We start from the raw sequence: 14,713 nt of genomic DNA on the forward strand, positions 1-14,713 counted from the left end.
ATTACTTATTAAACTACCAACAATATCTTTTTTTTTATTACACATAGCGTTTATTTGTGTCTATACTATTATCTGTATTTATAAATCTATACTCTATTGCTTCTCTAAGATCTCCAATCTCTATGAATAAATGATAATTTGTGATTGTTTGTAGGTAAAATAATAGATATTGCTAATGGTTATATTATAAAAAACGAAGTGAAAATTCTATTTGTAAGTATTCCATTTTTGCAATCATCAAATATACTTTAATTACGATATAGAATCTTTTCATACATCTAGTCAGTTGACACCATTGTTATGCAAAACGAAGGAAGCAATGGTATTAGTACCCTCTTTTCGATTTACGTTTTCAATGTTTGCAGATTTAGCCCGTTATAATTTGCAACGATGTCTGATACGAGTGATTTAGACCGTCAAATCGAACAATTGAAAAGATGTGAGATTATAATGGAGGCAGAGGTTAAAGCCCTCTGTGCGAAAGCCCGCGAGATCCTTGTTGAAGAGAGCAACGTCCAACGAGTCGACTCTCCTGTCACGGTATATTAAATGACCTCATTCATAAAAACTCTATAACATGGACAACAGGTTGGAAATAATAAAAAATTATCATTAAATGTTATCATCTAATAATAATAAATGAACTGACCTGAAAAGTAACATGTGGAGTTCAAAATTTACAACGTACATCAATATCTCTCCTATATCTTTTGGAAAGTGCTTTCTCCCTATTTAAAAAATATGACTTCTGTCTATGTCTGAATTTATCACAGTAAAGATAATATTAAGTTTTGATATTTTTTATAACTTTAAATTAACTGTATTTTCCTATTTTATTTACTTTGAGTAAGGACATTGATAAACAAGAATCTTCTTGACTATGTGGTAAGTATATATTGTAGCCTTGTACCTTTCAACTACAATACAATTCTTTATAGTTGTTATTCCATAGTATATGTATCTCTATGTCAAATTTTATTCCATTCCGATCAGCCTTTCTGTCGTAATTGAGTAACAAGTATCTATCCATCCAAACTTTAGCATTTATAATATTAATAAGATGCTGTTTGATAATGTATTCAATCCAATGTAATTAAAATATTTTTTTTACATAAACAATTTACTCTAAGTTTATTTGTGTTGGAAATTATTACACAAACAATAATGTATATGTATCTGTTTGAAAAAAGCAATAGTACATCCTGTACCACTTGTATATCGTATCTCTATATATTATAATTATAAAAATCAGAATTAGTACTTATGTCTTAACACCAAAACATAGTGCAAGGCTGTCTGGGTAGTACCACCCACTCAAGAGATATTTCTTAAAGCATCAATGTTTATGGGTCAATCAAAAGGTTACTCATTTTAAAAATAAATGGAATGGAGTGTTAAAGAATTGATTACAATATTTCATTAAATCAATGCTGGACAACAAACCTATTTATATTATCATCTATAAATCTATTCTAAATGTTGATTTTTATAAAGTTGCATACTTAGCAATGTTATATGTTGTTTTTTATGAGTTAATGTTACTGAAGATCTTACTGAAGGCATTTTCTAATCAAATTACATTGTTACAGGTGTGTGGAGATATTCATGGTCAATTTTATGATCTGAAAGAACTCTTTAAAGTTGGCGGAGATGTACCTGAGACCAACTATCTATTTATGGGTGACTTTGTGGACAGAGGGTTTTACTCAGTTGAAACATTCTTATTATTACTAGCATTGAAAGTAAGGCAGAAATATCAATATGTTTTTATATTAAGCATACTATTTAATTTTTGTATATAGTAAAATTGACTGCTGACTAGTAAATAATAATTGTTTTGAAAATTATCCAGGTTCGTTATCCAGATCGCATAACCTTGATAAGAGGCAATCATGAGTCAAGACAAATTACACAAGTATATGGCTTTTATGATGAATGCTTAAGGAAATATGGATCAATTACTGTCTGGAGGTAAGATATTTAAAACATTTTATTTTGATGGTGGAAATCTAAATTTAAAAACCAAATTAAACCTTTCATTAAAAAAATATACTATTTATTTTATAAAAAAAAATATTTAAAATTAATTTAGTTCTCCCTGATCATCATTAACATTTCATACACATATCTGTACTATACACCTGTATTATAATCATATTTTTTTCCAGATATTGCACTGAAATATTTGACTATCTATCATTATCGGCTATAATAGATGGGAGAATATTTTGTGTTCATGGTGGGTTGAGCCCTTCAATACACACGTTAGACCAGATAAGAACTATTGATCGTAAACAAGAAGTACCTCATGATGGAGCTATGTGCGACTTGCTGTGGAGTGACCCTGAAGGTAAATAATTTTTTTTAATACTTTTTAATTATATGCCTTATCAGTACTTATAAATTCCATACTTCTGACGAAAAAATTAAACAAATATTATAGTTCATTCACATGCCAACAAATAAAAAACAGAGGGCATATTACAAGAAAACTTAAATATACTATTTAATGACTAAAGAAACTAAAGCCCTCTCCATGCAAGCTTGGATTATCATTGCATGCATTATCATTCAATTTGTCAAAAATAATATCATCTTTTGAAAAATAAATTATTTTAAATTAAAAAGTTCTTTAACAATCACAACATGATTCAGTTTTTCTCATGTAGTGTGAAACTAGACTACATAATAATTTATATTTACATATTACTTTTATCGTATAATAAATTGACTTTCTAGATACACAAGGTTGGGGAGTGTCACCACGAGGTGCTGGTTACCTGTTTGGTTCAGATGTGGTAGCTCAATTCAATGTGGCCAATGATATTGATATGATATGCCGTGCTCACCAGCTTGTCATGGAAGGATACAAGTGGCACTTTAATGAGACTGTCCTTACTGTCTGGTCTGCTCCCAACTATTGTTACAGGTATACATATACAGAATTTTTTTTTTTGTCAAAGTTTGGAGTTTTTTTAATTTTTAGTTAATTATTTTAAGAAAAAAAAACACACTTTTTGCCTGGATATTAACATAACCGTTTAAAAGGCTCTTAAGTTTTTAAATTATATACATCATTAAAAATCAATCTATGTTTAAATAATATTATAAAATGGACAGTTTAAATGAGAGAGTTGTATATATTTTTTTTTAAACAGATGCGGCAATGTAGCTGCAATATTAGAACTCAATGAGAGTCTTCAAAGAGAATTCACAATATTTGAAGCGGCTCCTCAGGAGGCTAGAGGCGTACCATCTAAAAAACCTCAAGCTGACTATTTCTTATAATGTTACCTCCAATAGACAATTCTGATCCTCGTTTAGTATTACAGTTTTATTGTAGTGACAAAACATTACAATGTGAAACTAATTCATTGTGATGTTAAGACTGCTGTGTTGCAATTTGTATGTGTTTATGATGAAGTTCTGTGGATATTAACCAATAACTGAAAACAATAGTGACACAAGCATGAATAAGGATATTTTTAAATGTGTTACAAATCAATTATGGTTTAGTAAAAACTTAATGATCAAAAATTTTTTTTAATGTTTATAAAAATTTTGTAATTTTTAATAGTATGGGAGATAAGTAAGATATCAAAATAATAAATGAAACCTGGCCTATTTAAGAACTACATTATGATAATGTGGCCCCATAACTTATATCAATTAAAATTGTAATTGATATATTGACATAGAGACTGCACCGAGCGATAGTCTCATACAATTTACTACTCTCCAAAGACACAAAGTGACTGTGCTGCCATGGTTGTCTCTTTTCTGTAGGACGTAATGACGACGACATAGAAGAATAATGGATGCACTATTGCTTTGTTTCCTTCACACTTTTCATCCTGCATTTACTTCACATATTGATATAAATAAAATAAGTTATTTGACTTTTGTATTATTGTGAAGTCTGTATGTTCCTTATTTGTTAAGAGTTTTTTCAATAATTCTCATCACTGCCATAAACTAAGTGTTTATGTACGAAATGTATTTCAAAAATTCTTATATTTGTAATGAAAATTTTATTATCTTCCAAATTAGCAGTGATAATATTAAATAAGATTTTCAGCTATTGTTAAAAAAGAAGTTTATGAGTTACATGCATAAGTTTGTGGTATTGGACTACATGTTTAAGGTATAATAACTCATACACATGACCAATATGATGGCAGTTTGTGGTCAAAAGATTTTTTCATAAGGTTAGGCTTTAAATAAGTTAATGTTCATTATTTGTTTTAGATACTAATAAAATAATTAAAATAAAATCTTTGGATTATAACATGTCCAAGTTCTTCAATCTTAATCTACCAATGTAAGAATTATTTATGAATACCAAAGCATGGCACAATAATTGAAAACACTCTGTTGAATGTTGTGCTACACATCATTTTTATTACCCCTTTTTGACAAGTTTCTAAGCATAAATGATAAGCCTTTTCTCTAATCAATAAATACTTAAAAAGTGTTTCAATAGCCTTAGAATGATCTCACTGTCTCAATTTTTACCATCTGTAATTTGAATGTAATTTAAACATATTAATCTTACTTTATTTTTTATCTTTATAAGACTCCCTTTTCATTTGTGAAAAAGAATAGCATAGTCTCATTTAAATGTAACTATGCTATTTTTTTACAATAGTAATAGTATAAAGTCAATAATTTTGGTCAGTACTGATTGATTTATAAATTATCAATTTGTATTAATTCTTGCTTTTATAAACAATTAAAACAAGATATTATTTAATGATTGTTTTCATTTTATTTAACATCATTTAACAGTATAATAAAACCATCTTACAAATATGAGGTAATGTATCACAAACTTTCATTGGATAAAATTATATAACATCAAATAGTTTTGTTTATAGAATTACACAAATCTGTTAAAATTTCACCACACTTTGTTGATATCTTTAAATCTACAATGTCATCTGCTCTCGTTGGTCCTATATTTAATACAGCTATCTTCTTGTTTTCCTCTTTTGCTTGCAAAATTATTCTGTAGCTTGAATAAACAGTAAGACTTGATCCTAACACAAACACAGCATCACTGACAGACACTTGATGTCTCACTTGTTCCACTCTTTCTTTGGGAACATTGTCACCAAAAAATACAATATCCGGTTTAAGTGGACTTTCACACTTAGGACATAATGGTGTTTGGAATCTGTCAACCTGTTCCTGCAATGTAAATTTTTAACATCATTTTATTTATTATTTTTTAATAACATAATGATATAGTTGTGGTAATAATATCACTATCTCAAAGGAATATTATTAACATTACAAAAATTGGATATTTTTTGTTTTGATTCACCAGAACACCTAACAAGAATTAAAGACTAGGATTGAGGATTCATAGAATAAGTTACGATTTTTTTGACTATATTAGTAAAACAAATAATTTATACCTTAGACAAATCCACATCTCCATCAGGTCTAATCATGTTAAAGCTGCTTTCCATGCCAGGATTATTTATAAGCAATATCTCTTGTAGTTTAAATCGATCTATTTCATAAGGGCATTTCATACATTTCACAATATAACCAGTTCCATGAAGTTCTATAATATTTTCTGAACCAGCCTTATGATGCAGTCTATCTACATTTTGCGTCACAACTGCTGTTACTTTGCCAGCCTTAAAAGTTACATGTTAATTAGAATTCACTTTATAATACTTTATACAAGACAATAACAATTATATATGAAATTAAACTTACTACAAATACAAAAGAAGAAATTATATATATAAAAATATTGCATTAATAATACATTTTCATAAGTCTCGGTGATCTTATTTTCCGATCATAGTATTGAGTTTACCTTTTAATTATGTCGAAATCAATATTTTCATTAAATATGTAAAATAGGTGATTAATTATAATATAACCAAGTACATAAGGATCACAATCATCTTAAAATCGCAGTGCATGTATAAACCAATAGTTTCAATAGTAATATAAAATGAAACTATAATTAACATTACCTAACTTCTTGGTTACCTTTTCCAATTCTCTAATGGAATAATGTGTGGCATTTGGTTGCACTGAACTGAACCTTGGCCAACCAACAAAATTCCTCGCCCAATATCTTTGTCTTACTTTTGGATACCTGACAAAATCTTGGTACTGAATAGGTTTATGATTTGAACGTGCATAAAGGCCAACTTCTTCGGATCTATAGTCAGGAATACCTAAAAATTAAAATAAACTAAATACGTAATAAAAATGTGTGTTTTAATACCAAAATTGGGACTATTTTACCTGATTCTGTAGATATTCCCGCGCCTGTTAAAATAAGAAGCCTATCATGTCTTTGCAGATATTCACGCAGTTTATGGAAATCTTCTTGATCTGGTGGTTTATACGCAGGCACATAAGCTATTTGGCGAAGTAATGTTTTATATTGCACAACTCTATTAAGCATGATTAAACGTTTATGTTATAACTTTAACTTAAATTAAAAATTCTTTGGTTTTTATAATTTATAAAAATTTTGAATTGTGATGAGAAATTAAGAGTAGTCTCTATAATTACATTTACATCTTGGATAGGTATTTGATTGATATTATAAATTATTATTGAGCATAATATTTGCTTAACGTCAATTGTCAAATTACCAATGACAATGACTGATGAATTAAGTGATGACACTCAACTTATGTACAATAGGTAACAAGTAACATATTTACACAGAGAACATAATCACTATGTTTTACAAAATTAGTAAATAAGTAGATGTAAACTTTTCGGTATATAATATATTAGCATTAGCAGCCTGTAAATTTCCCACTGCTGGGCTAAAGGCCTCCTCTTCCTATGAGGAGAAGGTTTGGAGCATATTCCACCACACTGCTCCAATGCGGGTTGACGGAATACACATGTGGCTGAATTTCGTTGAAATTAGACACATGCAGGTTTCCTCACGATGTGTTCCTTCACCGCCGAGCACGAGATGAATTATAAACACAAATTAAGCACATGAAAATTCAGTGGTGCCTGCCTGGGTTTGAACCCGAAATCATCGGTTAAGATGCACGCGTTCTAACCACTGGGCCATCTCGGCTCTCATATATATATATATATATATATATATAATATATACCGAAAAGTTTATAGCGGCGGATTCGGTTCTTGACGTTTCTTATGGCAAAAAGTTCACTATTCACTATTAATAATGTTTGCCACAAGCGTCGAAGTGTACGACAAAATGCACACTACCTATAATATTATTATTAGTTAGTATTAACTACCCGTTCCAAACTGATACGCGTATAAAACGTTTATCATTTATTTATATTTTAAACGGTTATTTACATATGATTATGTAGACGTCGCACGCCAATAACTTCCATAGGGCCTGATTTTTCTGACATCCTCAAAATCGTCGTTATATTTCATTGATGAAAATCCGTTCGAATTAGTTTTTCTTGGTCAGGTGGACAATTATTTGACGCCGAGTTGTGAAAGGCCTTTGTTTTATAAAATGTAGGAATAAGTAAAGTTAACTGTAATTACTTCGATTCAGTAATAAAAATAGTGATTATACTCGGCCATCTCTATTATAGTAATAATGCAATAATAATTTACCATCGATTGTAAAATTAGCCCTAAGTCAAAATGGTTATGATAATCATTTATTTGTTGTTAAACTATCGAGCTAAGCTTAGTGAATTTGAAAATGATGAAATCAGATATTCGGTGAAAAACTGTAATTACCATTTACCAACACAGTTTGCAAAGTTTGTAGGTCAAGTCTCAGTGGCCTGGTCACATAATATGTAGAAGGACCGATGATCATGGGAGTAGATTAAAGTGTGAATCCGCGAACGCATGATCCAATAACGTGGCAGGACCCGCCTTTGCGAAAAGCGGATGTGTGGCTATATCATCAAATTTCGGGGAGAGCTGGGTCCAGTTGTGAATTAACATTTCTGATCATGATTATGAGGAAGCTAGCTCGCTAGATCTAATACCTATGAACAAATTGATTATTTTCAAGTACTAAGCATTAAAAATTACTCATATGCGATAAAATTATGTTCCTTCGTATGACGTAGGCATAGCCCTTTTAACACTATACTGCGTTCTACAATTACGTTGCTCTGAATCTAAAAGCGCAGAATAGACTTATAGCTTAATATTTGTGAAGGGATTGGGAAAAGTCTAGTTAGATAAGGTAGATCTACTACCCCTGAAAGGTAGCTTTGTGTTATTATTAGTTCTAAATTTATTTTCTGTTCACAGTAAATTTTAGTGATTAACTGTAACAATTATATTTATTTGATAGGCAATTTATAATTGTTAAATCAATGTGCTACATTTATTTAAATAATTATTCTTTCAAAATTATTTATATAATTATATTTGCAGCAGTTGGCAGTACTGATTAAATGTCAATTTGACAAAATTGACATGTGAGAATTTTGTGGTTACATATTTTTATAGTATATTGTTTGTTTATTAATATGTCTTTATTTAAACTGAAAACCGTTCCTACACTTCTGATTGAAGATGACTGCAATAAAAATATACTTCCCATAATTACAGAACTCATCGGTAACACAGATTGTATTCTTAAAATATTTTGTTATGAACAACCAGTACATTGTTGGCAAAGTATTTTTAAAGAGAAATCTATCCAATGCTTTAAAGAATTTCAAAAAGAGGATTGTACTCGAATAACAGACAAAAGTAAGAAGGTTATTTGTATCATTGATTCAGTTAATCAAATGGCATTAGACATGAGTTGGGATGAATGCTTAAGAAACATAAAAAACCTACAAAATGATTGCAGTATAATAAAATTAATAATTGTATTACATACGGATTGCATTCCAAACGCTTCTAAATTACGTGTTAATTTAAATCACATGGCAAATGGTATTATAACATATGATAGTAAAAATTGTTACAAAGTGTCAATTCAAATAAAGAAAAATGGGAAATTTTTCAAAAGCGAAGAAATGATATCCTATGACAGGATGGCCTCTACATTAAAACTTACACCGATTGTGAAGGCCGATAAGAAAGTTCAAGAGCCAGAAAAAATATCACCTGGTAATCTCACTACATTCAAAATAGAAATGGATCAGACACAGCAATTAGAAAAGCATAAACTAAAGTTACCATATATGAGTAAAATAAAAGAAGGCCAGGGTAAGGTCTATTATGAACCCGATGCAGTTGATGACTGGGATGATGAAGATCCAGATGATGATCTTGATATATGAATGAATTAAAAAGAATACTAAAACATATTTGGTTTTAATTATTTAAGGTATACTTGCCTAAAATTTACTTGTTACAACCATATCAATCAAAAAATATTCAACAAAGTTGTATGGTCAGTATAATATATTAGGTTCATTAAAACTAGATTAAGAGGTCTTTCAATAAGAACAGGGTTTGATTTCTTATTAGCCATGTTGCTTTGTTGAATATTTTATGCTCAGCATGGCTGCTCACCTCACATTGTTTTTATCTTAAAATAGATCACAAAATGAATTTAGGCCCTCAACAAACAGATGTCAGTAAAAATATAATGTGGGAACAAAAAACAGATCTATAACTATCAATATGATCCACCAAGTTTGTACCACTTGTGTATTAATGTCAAAAACATAAAATTCAGATGAGGTGATCACTTACCAGTAGAATTGTCTTTGTATACAACAATATCCAGTAGCCTACTACTGGATGTCGTTGTTGGTGGGGAGCTCCTATTTAACTAAATAGGGATTAATTTCAGCATTATTAGCCATTTGTTTTAGAAAATTAGATAACAAGGAAAATAAAAGATCATTTACAAAAACCATTACATAGAAATACTTGAGCATATCAAATATTCAGAAAGAGTGTTAAGTGAACCCTAATGATGCTCCCATTCAAAAGACTCACGATTCGTAAGTAACGTAAGCTGGTAGCGAATTTTTGAAAATAAACACCACATTGAAAGTAATAAATAAATGTGACAGATTTTTATTTTTAGACGTATTTTTCATCTGACCGGTATAATTATTATCAAAATAAAGTTGTATAATATATTCTATTCTAGTGTTGCATTGCTGCTCTATTCCAAGTTCCAACCATAAAAGGAGTGATACATAAATGACAAAACCATAAGAGAACTTGGCTTTAATTAATTTTAAAAATTGTACATAATAAAGTGACAATATAATTATATGACAAGATAATTGAATACTATAATTTCTTCATAAATTATACGTCATTCGCCCCCTCTAACATTTTCTAACTCGCAGCTATAATCTTTTAAATAATATGGAGTTCGTCTTGTCCTTTCGGATCTCCTAAGATGTTGATCCTCAGACCTACTCGGCGTCGCAGATTTTCCACAAAGTACCACAGAGACGCTCGACTTGACCATTTCCACGTGGATTATAAGGCGTTGTTCTACTACATGCAATTCCCAAAGAACTTAGAATCACTATGAATATAAAGCGGTATTCCAAAAGTGTAAAATAAATCTTTTAAACATCTCATAACAGTTGCAGTTGTTATTTCCTTACAGGCATATGCAAAAGGAAATCTACTGTATTCGTCGATTATTGTTAATAAATACTTATTTGGAGTATTCGATGGTAAAGGTCCTTTAAAGTCAATGTTTAATCGCTCAAAAGGTGCTGTTGCTTTTATTAATTGACCTTTAGATTTCATAAACCGAGGTTTAATTTCTGCACATATTTGGCAAGACAGTATTAGAGATTTTATATCATTCACCGAATACGGTAAGTTTTCCATTTGAACCCAATGCATCATTCTTACAATACCAGGTTGACAGAGGAGATTATGCAGTTCACGTAATTTATCGACATTCATATGAGCACACACTCTTGATAAAACATCAGCAACTGTGTTTTCTTTACCCGGACGATAAATAATGTCATATTTAAAACAAGATAATTCGAGGCGCCATCGTTCAACTTTCTCATTTTTTATTTTACTGAAATGATTTTGGTTAAACATAAATAAGCAACAGAGCGTTGATCTGTTAAAAGTAAAAAATGTTTACCAATTAAATAATGACGCCATTTGCGAAGACTCTCTACAATAGCGCATGCTTCTTTTTCGATTGAAGATTGGCGTTGCTCTGAATCTGAAAGTGTTCTAGAAAAAAAAGCTATAGGTTGCCCCTTTTGAGATAGCGATGCAACAATCGCAAATTCTGATGTGTCAGTCTCAACAGTAAGAATATCATTATCATCAATAACGGCTAAAGTTGATTTTTCTATTTCTGATTTTAATTATACAAAGCAAGTTTTTGCAGTATCATCAATTGGAAAAGATTTAATGCCAATCAACGGTTTTATTTTTTGTGAAAAATTATTGATCCATTTTGCATAGTGAGCAAATAAAACAGTGTTCGTTTTAATTCACTGTTATCGTTGGGGGTGGCAGGTCTAATAATGGTTTTAATTTATTAGAATCAGGCTTGACAGTATTGTCTTTAATATTGTATCCAAGCAGATTCATAAAATTGACACCAAATGTAGATTTTGTTCATTTAAGGTTAAATTATACTTTTTGACAGCAGCCATAAAACAATTTAAGTTTTGGTCATGATCACCTTTATCCATTCCACAAACTGTAATATCATCTAAATAGCAAAATGTACCTTTCAAATGTTCTGTTTTAATTATAAAATGTAAAGCTCATTGGAATGCTGCTACTCCATTTGTAACTCCAAACGGTATTCTGGTAAATTGATATAGATTGCCACAAGCTTCAAAAGCAGTAAAAAAAAATATTTTTCTAATATTGGGATTTGATGGTAGGCACTTTTTAAATCTATTTGACTGAAATAATTATATTTTGCAACTTCAAATACTACATTTTCTATATTTGGTAAAGGGTATGCATCTAACAATGTAAATCTGTTAATAGTTTGCGAATAGTCTACTACTAAGCGTTTTCGGTGAATTCCTACTCCAGCAACAAAGACTTGGGCACGCCAAGGTGAAACGCTGGGTTCAATAACTCCGTCTGCTAGAAGCTTCGAAATTTCAGTATTAATAAAATCGCTATCTTCTTTACTATATCGTCGAGATTTTACCGCCACAGGCTTAATATTAGATGATAAGTTAGTAAATAAAGACACTGGTGGCACAGATGCATTCATAACGTTGCACATTTTTAAAGGCTCTCTATTACTTTCAAATTTAAATTCTAATTTCGAATGATCTTTTAGTATGTCATGGCCAATAATAATATCTGCACAAAGATTGATAACTCTTAGGAGTTGACGTTGTTGATAAATATGATGTTGTAACTTAACTGTAGCATGGCACATTCCTTCTACGAAGGATACATGAGTCAACGATGCTAAAGTAATTGTTTGTTTACAGGGTTTTATTTTTAAATTCATTATTTGTACTAATTTCTTATTGATAAAACTGACGGAGCTTCCTGTATCTATCAAGGCATCAACGCGTATATTATTTATAAAAATAGGTACGGTAGCATTTTGTAAGCTACTAGGCGATGCAGCTAAGAAAATTTCATTTGAATAATGTAAACATATGTCTGCAGTAAGAGCATTTGCAGTTTGTTGATTACCGCTTCGACAAACCTTAGCAAAATGGCCTTGTTTGGAACACAGTTGACTTTAAAATCAGGACATTTTATTCTTTGATGTATGTTACCACCGCAAAAGAAATAGCGTCTCCGTTGTGTAGTAGATACTGCCAAATTTTGATTAAAATCATTTATATTATTAGAAAATGCATTTAGTTTCAAAGAATTTGTGTTACCAGCAATTATTTCTGATTTTTTTTCTGTCGTTTCTAATGATATAGCTTCATTTAAAGCTTCATCCATAATAATTGTAATGTTTTCTAAAAAACGCTCTCGAATTTTCTGAGAACTTATACCTGCAATAAATGCTCCTCTAATCGTTTGTTGTTCGTGTTCTTCGGCAGTAACGTTTCAGAAGATACAGTCATGAGCCAAGAGTTTCAAAGCTCTTGAATATTCGGAAATTGTTTCTTCCGGTCGCTGTTTTCTCGTAATTAGTATGTGCCGTGCCAGAACTTCGTTTCTAGGTTTTATGTAGATACTATCAAGTCATTTAATAGCATCTTCGTAAAATTTACAATCACGAATATATGAAAAAATTGTTGGAGCTAAATGATTTACCAACAGCATCAGTTTCATAGAGTCAGGAGTATTAGTGGAGATTTCTTCTGATAAAAAATTTGTAAATGTAAATCGCCAATGAGTCCATTTTAAGTCAGAATTGCTAGAATTTGTTTCTATCTCAAATCTGTCAGGTCGGTGATAGCGAGACATTGTGCCGTGTGAAAACGACTGTGTAGTATCGACAGATTCCTCTTAAGACATATTTAATGTTAATTAAATTGATACATAAATGACAAAACCATAAGAGAACTTGGCTTTAATTAACTTTAAGAATTGTACATAATAAAGTGACAATACATTTGACAAGATAATTGAATACTATAATTTCTTGATAAATTATACGTCAAGGAAAAAAGCCAAATAAAAAATATTTGACAGCAAATTGACGCGATATCATTGGTCGAGAGCTTTATTAATCTATGATATTCAAGATGGATTTGCGAAAAAATGGCGCTATGAACGTCGACGAAACTGTTATCGGAATTTTAGGAGAAAATTTAAGTGGATAGGAGTAGTTGAGTGTAATACTATTGTATTATCACATAACATTAGCAGCCTGTAAATTTCCTACTGCTGTGCTAAGGCCTCCTCTCCCTTTGAGGAGCATATTCCACCACACTGCTCCAATGCGGGTTGATGGAATACACGTGTGACGTAATTTCATTGAAATAAGACATAAGCAGGTTTCCTCACGATGTCTTCCTTCACCGCCAAGCACGAGATGTTTTAAAACACAAATTTGTATTATTAATAATGATATATTAATCATAAATTCTTAGTAGTGCAAAATATAGTGAAGTTATTAGCAAATCACATGAAACACTTAAATATAAGGTTTATTTATCTTTATTCCTACTTCTATTGGAATAGGCAATAGTATTTAATATTTTATAGTTATTTTAAAATATCGGCCCAATTCCCTTGAGTGAAATGCGGAAAGTATGAAAAAAATGTAATGCAAAATGTGTTGCCATTAAAACACCTCGAAGAGAATAATTAAAATGATTGAAATTCAAAGATATTTTATAAAAATTTGTAAGTGTATGGCGAATATTAGAATGTGAAGGGGCTTTACTCCAGACGCAAGGACATAACTTTATACAAGATTTTTGCCACGTTGGCTTGCGGAACCCGGTAGCTTATAATCGTAAACAATGCATTCATTATTTCAAAATAAAAAAAATCTCTCACGAGAATGTCGAGACGTTTTTATTTATAAATTTGCTACCCTCGAACTCCCTCCCTCCCTCCCTCACGTCACGCTCCCACCTTCCGTTTATTGAAAGGTGCACTGTTCAGCTAGTAATTAACCCATACCTTACCTTATCCCTACTCTGATGCGTTTGAGTATATCTCAAGATCGTTTTTTTTTTTTTATTATTCTGGTGGGCTGCCCTAGCCGAAAGACCGTATAAAAAGCTTATATATATGATGGAAGTAATCATCATACAAGGTCAGATCCCCCTTATATTGATCTGCCGCGTTTTAGTAAAATCCAAAGCCCCTTGGGCACCCCTACCATTGGCATGGTCTTGATGAGTTGCCA

At 30.8% G+C, this 14,713-nt stretch overlaps 3 protein-coding genes across 3 annotated transcripts; 2 read left to right on the forward strand and 1 right to left on the reverse strand.

The window, feature by feature from the left end:
• The first annotated feature begins 83 nt into the window (after positions 1–83).
• LOC113395534 (serine/threonine-protein phosphatase 4 catalytic subunit) lies at positions 84–4,753 on the forward strand. Its single transcript, XM_026633133.2, has 7 exons — positions 84–213; positions 366–540; positions 1,590–1,742; positions 1,853–1,971; positions 2,169–2,350; positions 2,740–2,929; positions 3,159–4,753. The coding sequence occupies exons 2-7, from the start codon at positions 391–393 to the stop codon at positions 3,286–3,288; spliced, it is 924 nt and encodes a 307-aa protein (XP_026488918.1). The 5' UTR covers positions 84–213; positions 366–390; the 3' UTR covers positions 3,289–4,753.
• On the reverse strand, positions 4,746–6,578 carry LOC113395535 (NAD-dependent protein deacylase Sirt4). The gene is made up of 4 exons (XM_026633134.2): positions 6,274–6,578; positions 6,013–6,203; positions 5,421–5,648; positions 4,746–5,190 (listed from the first exon to the last, which is right to left on the reverse strand). The coding sequence occupies exons 1-4, from the start codon at positions 6,434–6,436 to the stop codon at positions 4,858–4,860; spliced, it is 915 nt and encodes a 304-aa protein (XP_026488919.1). The 5' UTR covers positions 6,437–6,578; the 3' UTR covers positions 4,746–4,857.
• Positions 6,579–8,386: 1,808 nt separating this feature from the next.
• Positions 8,387–9,259, forward strand: LOC113395599 (elongator complex protein 5). Its single transcript, XM_026633224.2, has one exon. The coding sequence runs from the start codon at positions 8,478–8,480 to the stop codon at positions 9,240–9,242; it is 765 nt and encodes a 254-aa protein (XP_026489009.2). The 5' UTR covers positions 8,387–8,477; the 3' UTR covers positions 9,243–9,259.
• The last annotated feature ends 5,454 nt before the right edge of the window (positions 9,260–14,713 follow it).

Source organism: Vanessa tameamea, chromosome 21 (assembly GCF_037043105.1).
Source record: "Vanessa tameamea isolate UH-Manoa-2023 chromosome 21, ilVanTame1 primary haplotype, whole genome shotgun sequence".
In the NCBI taxonomy this organism is placed as follows: Eukaryota; Metazoa; Arthropoda; class Insecta; order Lepidoptera; family Nymphalidae; genus Vanessa; species Vanessa tameamea.

Coding starts and splice junctions, on each gene's coding strand:
- LOC113395534 (XM_026633133.2), top strand. CDS start 391: ATGTCTGATACGAGTGATTTAGACCGTCAAATCGAACAATTGAAAAGA. Junction 1,972..2,168: donor GGATCAATTACTGTCTGGAG/GTAAGATATTTA, acceptor ATTTTTTTCCAG/ATATTGCACTGAAATATTTG. Junction 2,930..3,158: donor GCTCCCAACTATTGTTACAG/GTATACATATAC, acceptor TTTTTTAAACAG/ATGCGGCAATGTAGCTGCAA.
- LOC113395535 (XM_026633134.2), bottom strand. CDS start 6,436: ATGCTTAATAGAGTTGTGCAATATAAAACATTACTTCGCCAAATAGCT. Junction 5,649..6,012: donor CCATTAGAGAATTGGAAAAG/GTAACCAAGAAG, acceptor GTAACTTTTAAG/GCTGGCAAAGTAACAGCAGT. Junction 5,191..5,420: donor GAGATGTGGATTTGTCTAAG/GTATAAATTATT, acceptor TTTACATTGCAG/GAACAGGTTGACAGATTCCA.
- LOC113395599 (XM_026633224.2), top strand. CDS start 8,478: ATGTCTTTATTTAAACTGAAAACCGTTCCTACACTTCTGATTGAAGAT.